This window comes from Indicator indicator, chromosome 15 (assembly GCF_027791375.1).
Source record: "Indicator indicator isolate 239-I01 chromosome 15, UM_Iind_1.1, whole genome shotgun sequence".
Classification (NCBI taxonomy): Eukaryota; Metazoa; Chordata; class Aves; order Piciformes; family Indicatoridae; genus Indicator; species Indicator indicator.
Window position 1 is genome coordinate 11,801,132 of NC_072024.1, and position 18,505 is coordinate 11,819,636.

Consider the following 18,505-nt stretch of genomic DNA (forward strand, 5'->3'; position numbering starts at 1 on the left):
CTAGGCCTGCTGGACACACTTTTCTTGATGCACCCCAGGATGAAGCTTTACAGGTATCACAAAAGCAATAAGTGACCAGAGGCCCAGCTATTCCTGCAGTTCTGGAAAAGGGAGTTGCATAATTAAATACTTGTTTATAAAAAGAGCTGCTGTGAGGGGGAAAGGGAAAGGAGATTTTTTTTAAAGGCAAAAGATTGAGAAATTACTCTGCCACTTAACAAAAAAAGTGTAGTCAAAGGCTAAAAATTAGCAGGAGGCTACTAAAAATAAAAAGGCAGGTTCAAGAACCTGAGTAAAACAAAGATAATACAAAAAAAAGGCATTTGAGAAATCAGTTAATGACCCATTATGCCACCTGGATGCTCCCTAGTCTACAGGGCCAGATGGGATCCACCCAAAAGTGCTGAGGAAGCTGGTGGAGGAGCTTGCCAAGATGCATCTTCTGGCAGCAGTCCCAGTTAACAAGGAAGGTTTCATAAGATTGGAGGCTTGCCAATGTGGGGAACTACAGGCCTGTCAGCCTGACCTTGGTACCATGGAAAATTACGGAGACATTCATCTTGGGCGTGCTCACATAGCAAGTGCAGGATAACAGTGGGATCAGGCCCAGCCATCACGGGTTCATGAAAGGCAGGTCCTGATTGACCAACCTCATCTCCTTCTAGGACCAGGTGACCCACCTAGTGGATGAGGGAAAGGCTGTGGACATTGTCTACCTGGACTGTAGTAAAATCTTTTACACCATTTCCCACAGCAGTCTCTTCTAGAAACTTGCAGCCCATGGCATAGCCAGGTGCACTCTTTGCTGGATTAAAACCAGATTAATTGCCAGGCTCAAAGAGTTGTGATAAACAGAGTTAAATCAGCTGGCAACTGGTTCACAAACAGTGCCCCCCAGGGTCTGGTATTGGGACCAGTTCTGTTTAATGTCTTCAATAATGATTTGGATGAGGGGGATCGAGGGCACCCTCAGCCAATTTGCAGCTGACACTAAATTGAGCAGGTATGATCTGCTCATCAATAGGAAAGCACTGCAGAGATCTGGACACATTGAACTGACAGGCTGCCAACAGAATGAGGTTTAGCAAGCCCGAGTGACTCCAGTCACAACAACCCCAAATAATGCTACAGGCTTAGGGAAGAGTGGCTGGAAAGCAGCCCAATGGAGAAAGCTCTGGGGATGCTGGTGGATGACTAGCTGAACACAAGCCAGCAGCATACCCAGGTGGCCAAGGCCAGTGGCAACCTGGCCTGTACCAAAAACAGTGCATCCAGCTGGAGTAGGGAAGAGACTGTGCCCCTGTCCTTAGCCCTGGTGAGGCCACAGCTTGCATACCATTATCAGTTCTCAGCACCACAGTACAGGAAGAACCTTGAGGTTCTGGAACACAAACAGAAGAGGAACAAAGCTGATGTGGGAGGGCATCATGCAAGGAGCAGCTGAGGGATCTGATGTTGTTCAGTTTGGAGAAAAGAAAGCTAAGAAGAGATCTTACTGCTCCCGATGACTACCTGAACAGAGGTTGTGAAGAGGCTGGTGTTGATCTCTTCTCCCAAGTAACTAGCAATAGGACAAGAGGAAATGGGTTTAAGTTGTGCCAGGGGAGGTTTAGATTGGCAATTACAAAAATTACTGAGAGTGGTGGGGCATTGGAACAGGCTACCCAGGGAGGTGGGGGAGTTGTTTCTTGAACACCTCCAGAGATGCCATGTAGGTGTGGCTCTGCAGCATATAGTTTAGTGGTCATGGCAGTTGAGTTGTGGTAGAACTCAACCACATTTCCAATCTTAATGATGCTATGCTTTCTCAGAAAGTGAGGCTACCTGCTACAACTTAATATAGCACTAGCTTCATAGAAGAATATAATAACCTCTTCAACATAAAATCATAACAAGTCAAATCTGAAAGATAAACCAACTTTATTTAGAAAAAACAAAATAAGACAGTGCTATAGTCAAGATTGAAGAAAATGAAAGATTCTTTTACTGATGTGAAGAACAGGCAATTTACAGCAGTTACATCAATTCTGAGAAAAATCAGGTTGGGTTGACATGTATTTTCTGCAAAATAAACTAGTTCCCCTCCCCAAGAGGGCAGACAACAACATCTTATAAAAAACACATACAGAATTTTGAGACATGATTGAAACCTGAACCATTGTCCAAGTCTGAAACTTTCCAATAAGGTTAAATTCTTTGTTTCTTCAACCAACCCTCAATGGAGGAGCTACAAGCACAACACCATCACCTCTGACGAAGAGCATGGGAATATTCCTTTTGGTAGACTATGAAGAAAGAAAAAAATTACATTTACAAAAGTAAAACTACAAAGGTGAAGTTTTCAAAACATCTGCTAAACGTATAACCAACTTCAGACATAACAAAACACCAGGAACAACTCCAACAAACATAAGCTCAAGCATACAACATTCAAGCATGCTGACAAGATCAACACAACTAACACCAAGTCTTTGGAAATCCTTTGTATTTTTCTTCACAATTTTTCCACAACTTCTGATAGATCTTGGTTCAAAAAGCAGTCAGCAATAAACTAACAACATAATAAAGTCTATAAAAGGTTTTCTATCCTTACTTTATAAATCTCTTCATAGGTTTCTTCATCAATCTCTATTGTAGTTACAGTTTCTTCCACATCACCCAAAATCATATTTAAGTGCTGATCATATGCCTGTAGGAATGAAGTTAATTATTTATTCCAAACTTCAAATGTGAGTTTATTAAAATGAGAATTCTAGCAAGATCTCCATTCATGAGTAGTTCATCCTGGCTTTGATCAAAATATGCTATTGTGTCAAAACAATATAGTCTGTGTTATAATTGCAAATGCCAAAAAATGAGTAGTCTGCAATAGAAGGGGAAGAAAGTTATCTTTGCTGAAATGTTCTTCCGGGAAATAGCTCTGAAACATTCAGAACACACACAAGAACTTGGAGACAAACTTTATTAACATTACAACAGCTATATATTCTCTGCTGCCAGTCCAGCTTCCTCAACTGATTGTCCAGGGTCAACTTAAAGGATACCAAAGCTCTAATTCATAGTGCTACAAAAATTTAAAAAAACGTGCATGTTCCCAAAACCCTTACAAATGCAGGCTGCAAACTCTATTTATGCCTCATGGTTCTTCTCTTGTCTTTGTGTTCCCAAAGGGATTGAGGCCCAGTTAACACATAGGGTAAGTGGTTCTCCTTCCCAACATAAGCACAGAACATTCTGGAAGGATGACCGACAACAGAAAGCAAAAATGTTCTTGTCAAGAGCCATCTCTCACTCCCAGAAGAAAGCACTTAGACAAATAAGATTTCCAGATGAGTACATACCCCATAATACCCTCACAGGGTATGCCTTAAGAGATACTTGTTTGATAATGTTAATCCCCTTCTTAATTCAGTCTTAAAGAGACTTCAGGATACTTTACAAGAAGAGGCCTGCAGCATTATTGCTCATTTCACAAATGGAAATAGATGTAAAAAGCAGTGGAATTAATTGCTCAATATCATTCAGGTGGCAAGAAATAGCTTGACATCTCTATCAAAACTAGATCAGAAAAGAAATTAAGAGAGAGCGAGCATACGCATTTAGGTGGGGGGGCAAAAAGAAGGTACAAACAAGGCCTGTCTGAAGTCACAGACTTGCCTTCAACTTGGCCAGACAGGAAAAAAAAAAAAAGAAAAAAAAAAAAAAAGAAAAAAAATAAAGAGCAGAGGGCTGGAGCACCTCTCCTATGACAACAGGCTGAGGGAGTTGGGGGTTGTTCAGCCTGGAGAAAAGGCAGCTCTGAGGATATCTTAAAGCAGCCTGCTAGTACCTGAAAGGAGCTACAGGAGAGCCCGAGAGGGACTTTTAACAAAAGTATGTGGTGATAGGACAAGGGGTAATGGCTTTAAACTGGAGCAGGGTAGATTTAGAGATCAGGAAGAAGTTCTTTACTATGAGGGTGGTGAGACACTGGAACAGGTTGCCCAGAGAAGTTGGTGATGCCTCATCCCTAGAAGTGTTCACAGTCTAGGCTGGATGAGGCTTTGAGCAACCTGGTCTAGTGGGAGGTGTTCCTGCCCATGACAGGTGGGTTGGAACTAGATGATCTTTAAGGTCCCTTCCAACTCAAGCTATTCTATGAAAACCAAAACACACCTCTAAACTCTCTAGAGAGGCATTTAATGGCAGACAGAATATTGAACAAGTTAGTTTTTGCTACGGATCACGTTAGACTTTTGGTAAGAGGAAGAGTTCAGCCCTTGCTACTAAGAACAGCTTTAACCTCTTTTTCTAACCACTTTGCACTTTTAACCATAAGATACAATTTCCTATGTTTTTAAACTAAGGGTTTTTTTAAAAGATCAATGGGATACTACAAGTAAGCTTGTGTAATACTGTTATATATGACAAAAAGGCTGCCCAGTGTTTCACTGAATAAGTATGGTGTTCTCAAAGTTTTACTTACATGTAGTCTGCCTCTAAGCTCTCTGTCATTCCTCATTTTGACATAGATTCGCTCATCTAGACTGAGTCTGATGAGATCAAGTGGCTCCTCTACAGTGTTTGTTGTTTGTTGCTGAAAAAAAAAGGATAAAATTAGAGGAGTACATTCCTTACTAAAACCACTGGACAGCAGAGACCACTCTGCAGGACCTAGCACCACACCTATGCCATCACACGGAGCAAGCCAGAAAAGCCCAGCACACGCTGACACTTCAGCGACACACACCAGTGTAACGCACTGCCCCGAACACACACCGGTCCCTGAGGTCTATCTCAGCCAAACAGCAGTCATGCCAGGCCTCGAAGTGGATTAGAAACCTCAGGCCCAGGTGTCTTTTTTTTTTTTTTTGTGATAAATGCGTATATATCTCAGAGCACACTACCTACCTTTTTCTCAGGGAGGCAGAGCCCAAGAGTTTTTTTACCTCGGTAGTTTACGCCATTTCGCTCCTACAGCAGTTTCTGGGGGAAACGGGCTTAAAGCAAGCCTTGCCCTCACTCCTGACCAGCCCCACGGCAGCAGATGGACCGAAGCCGTTTCGTTTTGCAGAGATAACGCGCCCCCCGCCCCGCCGCCGAGGGCTGCACCTACGAAGGCTGCCCAAACCAGGGGGGCTCTGGCGGTAGGCAGGCCCAGCCGTAGCCGGGCAGGCAAAAGTTTGCCTCCATCTTACGCCTCTCCAGCCGTGGAGGCTTCCCCAGGCCTACAGAAGGAAAGCGGGAGGCGCCGGAAGGCAGGAGCTCGATGCCCGACTGCAAGGGGAAGGCCTCGCCCCTGCCTCCCGCTCGAAGAGAAGCGGGGAACCGCTCACCTGATCCACTTCATCCGCCATCTTTCAAACCACCTCCCGCCTTTTGCCGCGAGAGCTTAAGGCCCTTCCCTCCGATGGGGGCGGGACAGGGGGAGGGGACGGCTTGGCGCGGAGCGTGGCGGCGGTCGTGGTTTGCCAGCTGCCGGGGGACCGTCATGGCTAGGAAGCGCAAAGCATCGCCCCGGCCAGCCGCTGCCAGGAAGAGACGCTCCGGAGGCTTGAGTGCATCAAGGGGCGAGCCCGACGAGGAGGAGTGTGAGTGCGGAGTGAAGGCCACAGCGGGTCGGGTCGGGTAGGATGCTGCGCCACTGCCGGGGCTTGGGGCAGTACTAGGCCTCCGGTGTTTCGGGGCAGTCGGGGAGCAGCCGAGCTGGGAGAGCAGAAACTGTCAGCTCGCTCGTAGCGCAGCGCTGTACCGCTGCGGCCCCGGCGAGGGAAAAAGCTATAAGCTCAGCCTGGAGGCGTGGGTAACTTCTCCACAGCGCCAGAGGGCGGGACAGTTGACACACCGAAGTCGGGCATTTAAATCCAGGTATGAAATGGGCACCGCATACTCTCTGGAAGAACTGACACAGGCACTGAGCGACCTGATGAGAGTTTGCCTCGCCCCAGCCGTGGCAGGGCTGCGGTCAGTCCCCCTGTGTCATCTGGTATGTGTAGGTCCGTACGGGTCCCAGAGGTGCCCTGAATAAAGTTCTCCAGAGCAGCTTCACAAAAGTAAGTATAATGTTTGTTTTCCAGCTGTCCCCATTGGCAGGACTATAGGAATCTTTACATATTTCTTGTGTGTTACATTATCGTATTTTCCTTAAACAGGTCTCATTGTTCAATTCTTAGTGATTTATTCAGAAACAATTACATGCTCCTCATTGTTAGCGCTCACTTTCTTCTGTAGCTGGCTCTGCTGAAGTCCAAGAGAGGTATTGTTTCTGATTACCATGGAGATGAAACTTTATCCTTTAACATATCTTACTTCTGTGATATGCAGATGACATTGAAGAGAAGAAGCCTGGTAAAAAGGAGAATGACTCAAAAGCTCTAGATGGGAAGAAGGAAGAAGATTCCAACTCAGCAAATAAGCGATCAAAACAAAAAAGGGCAAATTCTCTCGTAAAAGAAAGCAAAAAAACTACTAGAAATAAAGGGGATCATAACAAAGAGGAAGCATGCAGGTAAGTTTACTTACCATTCAAGAGTTTAAAATTATAAGCAGAAATCTTTAAACATACCATTCTGTGGTGTTTCTTTGGAATCCAAATGGAATATCAGCAAAGTTTGCCCATGTAGATTGCTACAGCAAATCAGTTAATAAAAAGAAATGAAACTGATTTGTCTCATTTCACTGGCCAGCCAGAGCCTTGGATTTGTGTAGTGGAACAGAAAAGAGTTCCAATTTCAGTACACTCTGAGGGTTCAGTAAGACCAAATGATTCAGTGAAGCAATTCTCCAAGGACTCATTTGTACAAGACTGGTGTAGGTTCAAAGCATCTTCCTTTCTAAACATCCTTAGCAGAATTGGAACCTAAGTTTGCACTGGAAGTTTGCATTGAACCTGTGCTTATTTACAGCAAACATGGTTTGCTTTACAGGGAAGGTATCTCTGGTTTGTTGATTTGTTGTTGATGCAGAGGTCATGCTTCATTTATTTTCCTATTTTTAGTGTGTTCTATTTTTCTTAATAAACAAGCACCTGATGTTAGAGCTATTTTGATAATTTTAACAGTGACTTGCTGAAGCCCTCACAAAAAGAGGTGAAGTTGAAAAGTGAATCTCCTCTTAAAAAAGAGATGGATGAAGACAATAATGATGATGAGGAAGATGATGATGATGAAAGTGAAGATGAATGGGAGGATGTGGAAGGTATGACTTGCATGTTTATTAATTTTAGGGAGCAAATATACACTTTCTGGTCTGTTTTTTTTTTTTTTTTATTTTTGTAATTTGGTTTTTGAGTCTTTAAAAGTTTATTTCACAGTGCTTCTAGGGTGGTTCCAAAGCAGAGATAAGCTAGGCAACCACTGATCTGCTGATAGTGCCTTGAATTTGACTGTTGGCTTATGTTAAAATTGTGTCACTGTGCACAAAGCACTTTCTTAGCTGTGTTGTCTAATACTGAGCAACTAAGAAGAAGTCATTTTGAAGGTTCAAAACCACAACTTTCTGGTAGAGTGGAGATGAAACCAACTGACCTATTGGATTAGGTGACCATCAACAAACTGGGATAAGAATCATCGTGACTGTTACCTTCCTGTTTTGCTGCTACAGATCTATGTCTTCTAAAGTAAACAGTCAGGTTTTTTCTTTGCTAGCCTACAAGGCCCCTTCAGGTTACATCTCCTTCACCTTTCTCATGACTGAGTTCGCCTGTGACATTAAACTCTACTGAGCTGATTGAACAGCAAGTGACTGGAATCCCAGAATTATTTGAAATAACACACATACACACACACTGTTAATGGAATATCCAGGAGCTGATAATTACTGGGCATGTTCATTTTGTGGGGTGTTTGAATCCTTGAGGAGGAATAGGTGGCTTCTTATCTCATTGTAACGTCTCCCCTGGAGTATCTGTTCCATGTTTAGTTACCATTTAGTAATATTTTGTTCTTATAGAACTCCAGGAACCTGTCACTGATAAATTAGAAGCTACTGCTCTTCCAGCAGAGGTGCTGCCAAGCAATCCTGTTGAGATAGAGATTGAAACCCCTGAGCAGGTGAAGAAAAGAAAGAGGAGGTAAGAATAGAAAAGCTCTGGTAGAAGCCTCTGTTTGTCCATCCCCCTGAGGTATGAATAGGTGGGTCAGATGAATGCTTCTGGCATCTGGGAGCATTGTATCAAGGAAGGCTTTCTTTATGTGGTAGCTGACCCAGGTCAGCCCTTCACAACAAAACAATCAGATTATCTATTGCCTCTAAGTTAAAAGACTTCAGTAGTGAAGAGAACACTACTTTTTTTCCAGAAATCTGAATGGAATGCTAGCAGTAGTCTAAAAGTCAAACAATCTAGACGGTGAATGACAAGTTTCCTGTGGAGCTGTCCAAAGCTGTCTAGTAGCAAGCTGTTGGCACACAGTGTTGAGTTTAGGCCGTGTGAATATACCCAAGCTCTCAGTAGTCAGGTATGTGGGGTTAACAGTTTAGCAGTCTGCAGGCCTGTACACCTAGCCAGTAACTAAAATTCTGTTAAGTATGCACAAAAGATTCTCTGGGATGGATTCTTTTTGTGAACTAATCCAGTTCAGGAATTTAGAAACAAACCCCACAATATCCATGTCTTTTGTGATCTTATGCAGAGAAAAAATGAGAGCCGAGTTTGAGATATATCTTCGGAGAATAAGGAAGCGTTTCAGCAAGGAGGTTCGTGAGGACACGCATAAGGTATTAGTCACAGAGAAACCTGGCAAAGAAAATACTGAGCATAAAGATGTCTGAACTGATCTGTAATGAAGAAGAAACTACCTTTAGTCAAGTAATTTGGGGGCATAGCTAATAAAAAAAAATGAAAAAGACTGTAGTCCTGACATGCTCATTAGACTTCCTGAACTGTTAAGTTAGCAACATGAATAGCTGCATTTGTAAAATTCTGAATCAAACCAGATGTGAGTAGGGTGTATACTGAGAGTGTAGTTGCTCATTCTGTCAGGGTTTAACTGTCAATCATGTAGAGCTTGAGAGCTTCTCTTGTGAACTCACTACAGAAACTTTTTTCTCTCAGGTTCACCTCTTGTGTTTATTAGCAAACGGTTTCTATAGAAACAGGATCTGCAACCAGCCAGATCTTCATGCCATTGGTCTATCTGTCATCCCTACCCACTTCACAAAAGTGCCTGCAAGCCAAGTGGACTTTCTCTACCTTTCCAACTTGGTAAAATGGTAAAATTCTCTCACTTAACCATGCTGTTACACAGAATGTAGAGCCAGGGGTAAGGGAGAGGGGGTAAATGTAATTACTGATTTTCGGTGATTTTTCTGATTTTAAAGACAAGGATGAGAGTCTGTCCTTTTACAGAAGGAAAGGATGAACTGTGAAGAATACAGTCACAAACACTAAACAGTAAGTGGATGTCTTGTATTTCAGGTTTGTGGGAACCTTCACTATCAATGAAGAGCTTTCCACTGAAAAAGGAGAGCCCCTTCAGTCAACCTTGGAGCGGCGCTTTGCCATCTATGCTGCACGAGATGATGAAGAGTTGGTTCATGTAAGTGACTGAAAAGTGAGGGCCGGTTGATGAGTTTGGATGCTAGACCAGGGCTGTAGCGCTGTCAAGTGATACACAAAGTGGTGTTTAAGGGATGAATTTGGAAAAAACAGATTGGTGACTTAGGTGATTCTGTGGCTTTTTGTTGTATTTTTTATCTGGAATCATTCTGTGATTAAATTACTCAATTTGAATTGTGCTCAACTGGAGCATCTAGTTCTGGTTGGTGTTACTGTGCAATCTGTGTTCTGCTATGGATGGCTCTATGTACATAGTGTATAGAGCTACTTGTTCCTAAATATGTTTTGTCTTCTTTATATTGCTTTAGCAATGTAGATCAAAAAACCCTCATCTTAGTAGATTTCGTCTGAAATGCTAAGTTGGGTGAGGAAATTCTTGGGCTTATTTGCAGCTAAAGAAACTCTACAGATCTGAGTTGAAGGTTGGTAGTTTGTTACTGAGTCACCACTGAAGGCTAGAGGAATTGAGCTTTGAATTAGAGCAGGCTGAGGGAAGAAGTGGAGTCAGTTGCTTCCAGTCACACGGAGATTTCAGTAAAAGAACTGAGGGAGGGGAAAGCACAGGAGATCAGTTTCGTAGAGGATGTTTGAAAGAATGAAAACTAGCTCCTGTTTTGCAGGTGCATGGCTTGGTGTTGCATTACAGATAAGATCTTGATGTCTGCTTGTCTCAGAGCCCCAGGACTCTTACAGAAACTGCTGTTTGACAAAATTTCCAGTCCCCCAAGAAGTACTTGCACTAGCATAGGTTCAGATAGCTAAGACAATATGGTTTAATTTAGTAAAGTAACAGACACAACAGATTCAGGATTACTGGAGTTGAATGCACTAACTGCAAGTGATTGAGCTGAAATGAACAAATCCCAGGTAACATCTGAGCAAGTCTTTGCAGTAGCACTAATATGTAACAGTACTGCAGCAAGAGTTCAGCCATTAGTGAATGCACAGCTCTTACCAAGGTGGTGTCCCTGTCATAGGTGGAAGAAGGAGAGCACAATCTGTCAACTGTCCCCATGTCTGATAAATCCCCACAGAGGGATGCTCATCTCATGTTGTGCTTTTTCTTTATATTGTAACCCCAGCTATCTCTGCCTTCTAGGTGATGTTCAGCTTGATCTGGGTGGAGAGTTGAGTAACATAGTCATACATATTTAGTATGTACTCTGTTTGACTCAGTTTTACTTAGGAGTGTAAGCTTGAGTATTCATTTTGCAGTTAATTAAGCAAATGTCTTTGTTCAGACATCACAGCCTTCAGAATCTGTTTTGAAGCTACTTGTTTTGTTGGTTTAGCTTTGCTTCATTAGTTTTAGCCAAAATGGGACCATCTTATCTTCACAAGACTCTCTCTCCTTCAGCTGTCTTTGTTCTCAGAGATAACAGCCATCTCTTGGTTGTAAGCATCTCGACCTTTCTCCTGAAGTGCTCTAAATTAACCTGCATTCCTGTCCCCCAGTAAGCTGGGCAGTTACCCCACATCATCCACCCCATGATTTGAGATGGAATCTCAGATCATGCTCATGTAACACCAAACCTTGTAACCAACCTGTTAATGAAAAACCTAATCCACACAAAAGTTTATTCAACCATCCCACCTCAGTACTTAGCTGTCTACTAGCCTTGGGCACATGTTTCATATGATGGGTCATTTAGTCTCTCTAAGAATCATCTGTCAGTTAAAAACAGAATCCCTCTCACAGTGGTGTCATAAATAAGAGCCAGAGAGGACACTGGTTACTGAATCCTGCAGCAACTGGGCTACACACATCTGTGTGTACAGCATTGGGTAAAAAGTAGGAATGAAAATTATTTGTACCAGAACCCAGACTGTAAAAGAATGTCAAGAAGGGTTTTTTTTAAAACAACTTGAAAAAAGGTTAAATAAACATGCTTGTTTTTTCTTTTGCAGATATTTTTAATTATTCTGAGAGCATTACAGCTGCTCTGTCGGCTTGTGCTGTCTTTTCAGCCTGTTCCTCTTAAGGAGACAAAAGCAAAGGTAATTTTTATTGGGTGGAATAAGTGGCAGGGCACTGGTTTAGAGTGGGACTGAAAAAACTTTCTGGCTGTTGCAGCTGAAGTGAACCGCTTATACTGCATGAAATGAACCAGGGTGATGCACATCATCACTGTCTACAGTGCAAGATGCAAACCTTTATTTTTTGGGTTTCTCCTTTAAAAATCCCATCCATTTTATGTGTTTAAATTTCTTTAAAATGAGACAGCAACAATTCCTGCTCAAGTACACCTCTATTCAGCCTTTTCCCAGAAGTCTTCAATTTAATAAAATGTTTAGACTGGCCATGCCTGCCTGCCTTTGGTCTACATGCACCATGTGCTGATTTCAGTTTTTCTTTTTTAGCATATTCTTAGCCATGGTGATGAAAGTGATGCAGCCTCTTTCTTTTCAGGGAAAAAGCTCATCCAAGAGACAGTCTCTCAGCAGTACCTCTGAGGGGCAGAAGAGCTCTGTCTCAACACCCAAAGGCGTGGCAAAAAAATGCCCCTGCAGAAAAGACAAGGAGGATGAGAAATCCTCAGAGAGCAAAGAAAGCAGAGAACCAGAGAAACCCAAAACTGCTCAGACACGCAAGTCAAAGTTGACTACAAGCAGCCAGGAACAGAAGGAATCTAATAACGAGGAGGGCAGTTTAGCAGGAAAAGATGTGCCAGTCAGGCCTAAAAATGATCGCCGGAGACGAGTTGCCTCCAAGGTGTGTTACAAAGAAGAAAGTGGAAGTGATGAGGGCAGTGTTTCAGAGTTTGAGGTTTCAGAGGAGGAGAGCAATCTCTCTGATGAGGATTTTGAAACTGTCTCTAAAAGGCGGAGGAGCTCACTGGGCTCCCAGAATTCAAAGCAAACAACTGTAAAAAACCCAAAGACCAAGACTTCAGAATCAAGGCCATCCAAAACTTCGTGTGGCACTGAACCTAAGCCAGCAATAAGTACAGCTCCAGCCTTGCCTCGTGGACAGAGAAAGAGAAACAAAATAATTTCTAGTGATGAGGATGATGGAGAGCAGGAGGTAAGGAAAGTGATGGGCACAGACCAGTGGCTGGAGGTTTTCCTTGAACGTGAGGACAAGTGGGTGTGTGTAGACTGTGTCCATGGCAGCGCTGGCCAGCCCCAGCAGTGCTTCAAGTATGCCACAAAGCCTCTTTCCTATATTGTGGGATTTGACAATGATGGGAGTGTCAGGGATGTGACCCAAAGATACGACCCAGTGTGGATGACTGCAACAAGGAAGAGTCGTGTGGACCCTGAGTGGTGGGAAGACACACTGCAGCCGTATAAGAGTCCTTATCTGGAAAGAGACAAGAAGGAGGAAAATGAGGTAAGTGGCAATAGATTATGCAGGACATTTAGTGCTAGGAGTCCAGTCCTTGGATTCTCATTAAGGTGAAAATCATTAGGAATCTTTCATGAGGAGGGAATTTTGTATTTGAGTTGAAAAGGCTCAGATTGAACATGTTTTAGAGGGAATATACAATGATAGATTAAAATAATACCAAGCAGAGGCTCTTCAGAGAAATTTATATAGCAAAAGTACTGGACAGCCCACACTGGAAACTTCCTGATGTGGTTTCTGTACATTTTAGCATTACCCTTCTTGCAGGGTTTTTTTTCCCTTTGATTCATACAAAAATCATTCTTATTTGCTTACAAAGGGTAGTGCAAGAGTTGTGAAATCACTTGTTCTGTATATAATTCCTACAGTTTCAAGTTAAGCTTCAAGATCAGCCTCTACCAACAGCAATTGGAGAGTACAAAAACCACCCTCTTTATGCACTGAAGAGGCACCTCTTGAAGTATCAGGCAATCTATCCTGAGTCAGCTGCTATCCTAGGGTACTGCAGGGGAGAGGCTGTCTACTCCAGGTGAGTTGTGCGTGCAGTCACGTGTAACTGCGATCTTTGTAACAACTTTAAGAGCTAATTTGTGTGAAGACCACAACAGTATGAGCAGTAGTGTCAGGCCACATGCATAGGCAGAGTAAGGCATTTAGCTGCTCAGACATTATTTGCATATCACTTAGATACAGCTTTTTTGCCATTCTTAACACCTGAGTAAGTTTGGAGGGGTCTCTTATGAAGAGACTTCAAAACTCATGGTTGCTTCCTTCTGGTATTCTTAGAGACTGCGTACATACCCTGCACTCCAGGGACACTTGGCTGAAGCAAGCTCGAGTGGTGAGGATTGGAGAAGTGCCTTACAAGGTAAGAGGGTTTGACTTCCTCCTGTGTAACACATCTGCTCTATAAAGTTCAAGCTCAGTTGTGTTTTGTTTTTGGAGACGTAGATTTCTCACTTGCTTGAATGGCTTGTTGTAGCTGCATTGTGAATCTGTTCACCTACTGTGCTTACATCTCCTATATACTGCCCAAAGCTCAGCTATGTTTTCTCCCCACCTCAAGGGTATCTAGCAGAACTGCATCTCTGTCGCTTTCTTCAAAGGCCTGCTAGGTGTTTTATATGAACTGCAGGATCTGGCTCCTTGCTGCATACAGGTGCCATGGGTTATCATTTTTAAACTATGCATACTGAAGCAAGGAAACAGACATTTCTTCTCTCCCAGAGCCTTCTCCTTTGATGTTTGAGGAAGGTCTGAAATCACTGTCAGATTGTGGTTGTGGTGTCACAGGCTTGGTCATTTTCCTTACGCAGATGGTGAAAGGCTTTTCCAACCAGGCGAGGAAGGCACGCCTTGCAGAGCCTGCAAACCGAGACAAAGAGGACCTGGCACTCTTTGGTCGCTGGCAGACGGAGGAGTATCAGCCGCCTATAGCAGTGGATGGGAAGGTAGCTAGGAAGGCAGAGGGCTGGTCTTACAGGAAGTATTTTGTATGGAGCTGTGGGCTTTAGTTTTCCAGAAATTGCATGTTTCAGAATGCAACTGAAGTTTTCCAGAAGTTGCATGTTGCCAATCAGTCAGTAACACCTGGGTTCAGGAGTAAGAGTTCAGAGCTAACGGAGGAGGAAATGGTCAAACCTTCACTGAGTGCTAACAGTACAGACTGTTAACTTCTTTTGTTGATTTGCTTTTCCTAGCCCATATTTGTTTTGCTAATTCTCTGCATTGTGGCAAGAGTAACAGAGAATATGGTTAGGAGATAACAAGGCAGCTAAAATCTAGGCTTTTGCCTTGTCATGTGACTGTGAATCAAATACTGGAGTGGAAAGTAGCAGGTCAGAAGTCTCTCAGTTATAGTGGGAATTTTCACCTCTCTCCTGAAGGCAGAATTGTCACCATTTCTCTTTAATTTTGCAATAACAGGTTCCTCGGAATGAATATGGAAACGTCTATCTCTTCCTACCATCCATGTTACCCATTGGCTGTGTGCAGCTGAGACTCCCAAATCTGAACAGATTGGCACGGAAGTTGGACATTGACTGTGCTCAAGCCATCACTGGATTTGATTTTCATGGTGGCTACTCACACCCTGTGTAAGTAAAGATGCTTTGTTGCAGCTGACAGATTTTTATGTCCTGCAGAAGTTGGATACCCTGTGCTAAGGAGCATACATGATGAGTTACACACTTAGGAAGCCATTCTTCGCCATGAGGGTGGTGAGGCACTGCAACAGGTTGCCTAGAGAAGTGGTGGAGGCTATAGCCCTGGAGGTGTTGAAAGCCAGGCTGGTTGGGGCCTCAAGCAACCTGGTCTAGTAGACATCCCTGCCCGTTCCAGGGGGCTTGGAACTAGATGATCCCACCCAACGCAAACCATTCTGAGCCTGAGACAAACAGTTCTGTGAATATTGAGTAGCTTTTGGTTTGGCTGTGTCAGCAGGCATTTGCTCCCTTTTTTTTTTCTTCTAGTAGCTGACAGAGCTACTGTTCTCCTTCCTAGTACCGATGGCTATGTTGTCTGTGAGGAGTATAAAGAGGTCCTCATTGCTGCCTGGGAGAATGAACAAGCAGAAATAGAAAAGAAAGAGAAGGAGGTGAGATAATTTTTTTTTTCCAGCTTCCTTATCATTACATATATTAAGTAAACATCATTGAAGCCAGACAGTCAAATGAGGATGGGCTCTGTAAGCAACATACACAGGGCTTTCTGACCATGAGGGACTAGTTGCATCCTGCAGATGCCCCATTTTGGGCTTGCTGTCAGGACTGCAGTGGGATAATGCAAGTGTGTAGCAACATCTGGAATAGGGCCTACTCTGGAGTGGTTTTCCGTGGCTGCTGGGAAATAAAAATGAGGAATACAGCTATGAGGTTGAAGTTCTAGAGGTAGTTCTGGTGTAATTTACAGAGTGAGGAAAGTGACAGCAATGCAAGTGTTTAGCAGATAATCGGCCACCAGGACATTTTACTCCTAAGAATCCTACTGGCCTATGTTTTAATATGATAGACCAAAGCTGGAATGTTTAGTAGCAGTTTAAAATCTTCAGACTTACATTTCCTGTGGGGATAAATACATTGATATTTACAATAGTAAATTTTTCTCTTTTTAATAAAAATCCCACTGCAGAAGCGTGAGAAAAGAGCTCTGGGGAACTGGAAGCTGCTGACAAAAGGACTTCTCATCAGAGAGCGACTGAAGCAACGCTATTCCATCAAGGTATTCTGCATTTCCCTTAGTGTTCTATTTTCAGGATATTTCTCTACCACTTTTTTTTTTTTCACCCCAGTCTTTTGAGTATGTTATGTTTCCAGCAGTAGAGCATAGAACTTCCAGAACGTAGATGCTCAAAGATCATCTTGCCTGTTGTTGAGCATGTGAATAGCAACTAGTAAAAAAGAAAAAATAAAAAATCCACCCCAAAAAAGTGATGTGGTCATGTCCCTGCAGGATTCACTATTGTTTAACAAGAGATCAGGCTTTCCTAAAGCTTCCAGGTTTTGCTATTATTTTCTGTTTGTCTATACCCCCTTCCTAGTATTTTTTTACTTCCAAGCCAAGCATGTAGCTAACGGGATGCGTGGGCAGATTTTTGTTATAAAGTGAGATGTTCCTAATCTTTTCCCTAATAAGGAAGGTGAAAAGCATCATCTTTTTAAAGCAGGTTTATTTTTATTGCACCATCAAAATACTTTGCTTGTGTTGAAAGAAAGAAAAGAAAGACACTGCTTTGGGTGAGAAGCCCAAGCCAGAGCAACCAACTTTTGCAATGCCATGAAGTGTCACAGTGACAAAAAGACAAGCCCTTTAGAAAGGGATAGTTACAAGTAATTTCTAAAGTAAATGTCTGATTATCATGCCTATATTTTTTCAGACCGAACCATTCGCACCCCAGAGAGAGAAAGGAGAGGGATCCTCTTTGGATGATGAAGAAGGTCCAAGTTCAGAGACTGCAATAGGGAGCACAGCCATTTCTTGGCCCCAAAATCGCCAGTTAGAGAAAAAAAATGAAGAGAAGACAACCAGAAAGAGCAAGCGAGAAAAGAAAGGAGAAGCAGCACAGTTATTCCCTTTTGAGAAACTGTGACTTTATTTCCAGATAGAAGAACAATAGTCACAATAAAAGTATCCTTTGCCCATGAAGGACTTAGACTTCTGTGCACTTGTGCTGCTGAGCTATCAGGGAATCAACCTAATTCAGTTATCAAGAGTTTTATTTTGCTGTCACAGGTAATTAGATTAATCTGTTTATCACTGGATTTCCAAAAAGCAGATACGCAGTTGCACCTTCTAAGATCACTTTTTGCACCCAGGGAATTCTTGTAAATGTTAACCAGTACCTAAGCATTTAAAAACTGTTGACAGAGGAATGTTAAATCTACACAAGCTTTTTCTGCTGTTTTCTAATAGAAATGGTGATCTGTCTTCATTATTTTTATAACTAAACTGCACTGACACTGTCTCTTCAAAAATAGAGGGGAATAGACTCTAGTCATTGCTGGACATTGTCACAGAGGAGAATGGCTTACATTTAATTATGTTCAAAAAACTTCTATTTTTGTACTGTATATGTAGAACAAAATAAAGTATTAAAAAAAAACAACAAAACCCAGAACCTCTCCATTACTCTTCCTGTGGGGCCAGTACGTTGTTCTCTGAGCAGCTCTGTTTCCCTCAAAGAACTCTCACACAAGGATAAGAGCACACTGCAGTTATTTCCAGAAATCACAAATTGGGTCCCAGGATATCCCAGAGCTGGCTGCTTGTGAATTGTTTTGGCTACCAAATTCTAAATAAATTTTAAAAAACAACCCAAGTCAAAGGCTTAGGGAGTAGGCATGACTTGTATAAAAGGCTTCAAGAAAAATTCTAAATCTTGCATGAGCTGGTAAAAACAGCAGAGGGCACAAAGCACATAATTCCTTCTGTATTAGTCATGCAGGATATGCCCTAAGATGAGCACTTCGAATGGATGGGCCCACATCCAGCTTCCGCTGGCAGAGGTAATTTTTCATCTGCTTAAAATGGGAGCTGGTACCAGCTGTACCAAAGTGATTCTGTGCTTCCTAGCTTGGGATGTGCAGCACAGAAAAGGAATTAGGAGGCTAGAGAGTTTATATAGTCAGCAGAGAGAAACATCTTCAGAGGGCAGGATCCCACTCAGCTCCACAGCCAGCCAGCTCTCCTAACCTAAGCATGCAAAAGATGAAAGACTAAATATGCTTTAAGAGAGACCAAAGCAGAAGATTGACAGATCAGGTTTTTGCATGAGAAATCCTGCCTCACTTGTTACTATAGAAATGTTTGTGTATGTGCAAGAAAAGTGAGCCTTGGCTCCACCAGCATGCCTGGCCTGGGAAACACAAAGTTCTTACAAATCAAAGGACCCTTAGTTCCTTTTGCATCATTCCTGTGTGCACACTAGTGTGCAAGGAAAAAAAAAAGTATTTTAAGCTGTTAAATGCACTGGTAAAATTCCAGTCTCTTTAAAAATACAAGAGGCTGTATCCAGTCAGGTTTGTATTTTTCAAATAAACATACAGAGGCAAGGATATTACTTGAGTAGTCAGTAATGGGGAGTAAAGTGAACGTAGGCTGGAATCAGCCTTTCATCAGGAGGT

At 42.7% G+C, this 18,505-nt stretch overlaps 2 protein-coding genes across 2 annotated transcripts; one reads left to right on the forward strand and one right to left on the reverse strand.

The window, feature by feature from the left end:
- Positions 1-1,991: 1,991 nt before the first annotated feature.
- LSM3 (LSM3 homolog, U6 small nuclear RNA and mRNA degradation associated) lies at positions 1,992-5,336 on the reverse strand. Its single transcript, XM_054387484.1, has 4 exons — positions 5,316-5,336; positions 4,466-4,576; positions 2,594-2,689; positions 1,992-2,285 (listed from the first exon to the last, which is right to left on the reverse strand). The coding sequence occupies exons 1-4, from the start codon at positions 5,334-5,336 to the stop codon at positions 2,205-2,207; spliced, it is 309 nt and encodes a 102-aa protein (XP_054243459.1). The 3' UTR covers positions 1,992-2,204.
- Positions 5,337-5,467: 131 nt separating this feature from the next.
- On the forward strand, positions 5,468-18,034 carry XPC (XPC complex subunit, DNA damage recognition and repair factor). Its single transcript, XM_054387183.1, has 16 exons — positions 5,468-5,576; positions 6,304-6,487; positions 7,040-7,176; positions 7,930-8,050; positions 8,610-8,694; positions 9,032-9,189; positions 9,395-9,515; positions 11,444-11,533; positions 11,946-12,869; positions 13,253-13,413; positions 13,671-13,752; positions 14,201-14,335; positions 14,811-14,980; positions 15,387-15,480; positions 16,014-16,103; positions 16,759-18,034. The coding sequence occupies exons 1-16, from the start codon at positions 5,471-5,473 to the stop codon at positions 16,969-16,971; spliced, it is 2,871 nt and encodes a 956-aa protein (XP_054243158.1). The 5' UTR covers positions 5,468-5,470; the 3' UTR covers positions 16,972-18,034.
- Positions 18,035-18,505: the final 471 nt, after the last annotated feature.

Excerpts from the sequence above, each read along its gene's own strand:
- LSM3 (XM_054387484.1), bottom strand. The coding sequence starts at position 5,336 with ATGGCGGATGAAGTGGATCAG. Across the intron at positions 2,690-4,465 it reads AGCTTAGAGGCAGACTACAT|GCATATGATCAGCACTTAAA; the intron begins GTAAGTAAAACT and ends TCATTCCTACAG. Across the intron at positions 2,286-2,593 it reads CCTATGAAGAGATTTATAAA|TCTACCAAAAGGAATATTCC; the intron begins GTAAGGATAGAA and ends CTTTCTTCATAG.
- XPC (XM_054387183.1), top strand. The coding sequence starts at position 5,471 with ATGGCTAGGAAGCGCAAAGCATCGCCCCGGCCAGCCGCTGCCAGGAAG. Across the intron at positions 6,488-7,039 it reads AACAAAGAGGAAGCATGCAG|TGACTTGCTGAAGCCCTCAC; the intron begins GTAAGTTTACTT and ends TAATTTTAACAG. Across the intron at positions 11,534-11,945 it reads TTAAGGAGACAAAAGCAAAG|GGAAAAAGCTCATCCAAGAG; the intron begins GTAATTTTTATT and ends CTTTCTTTTCAG.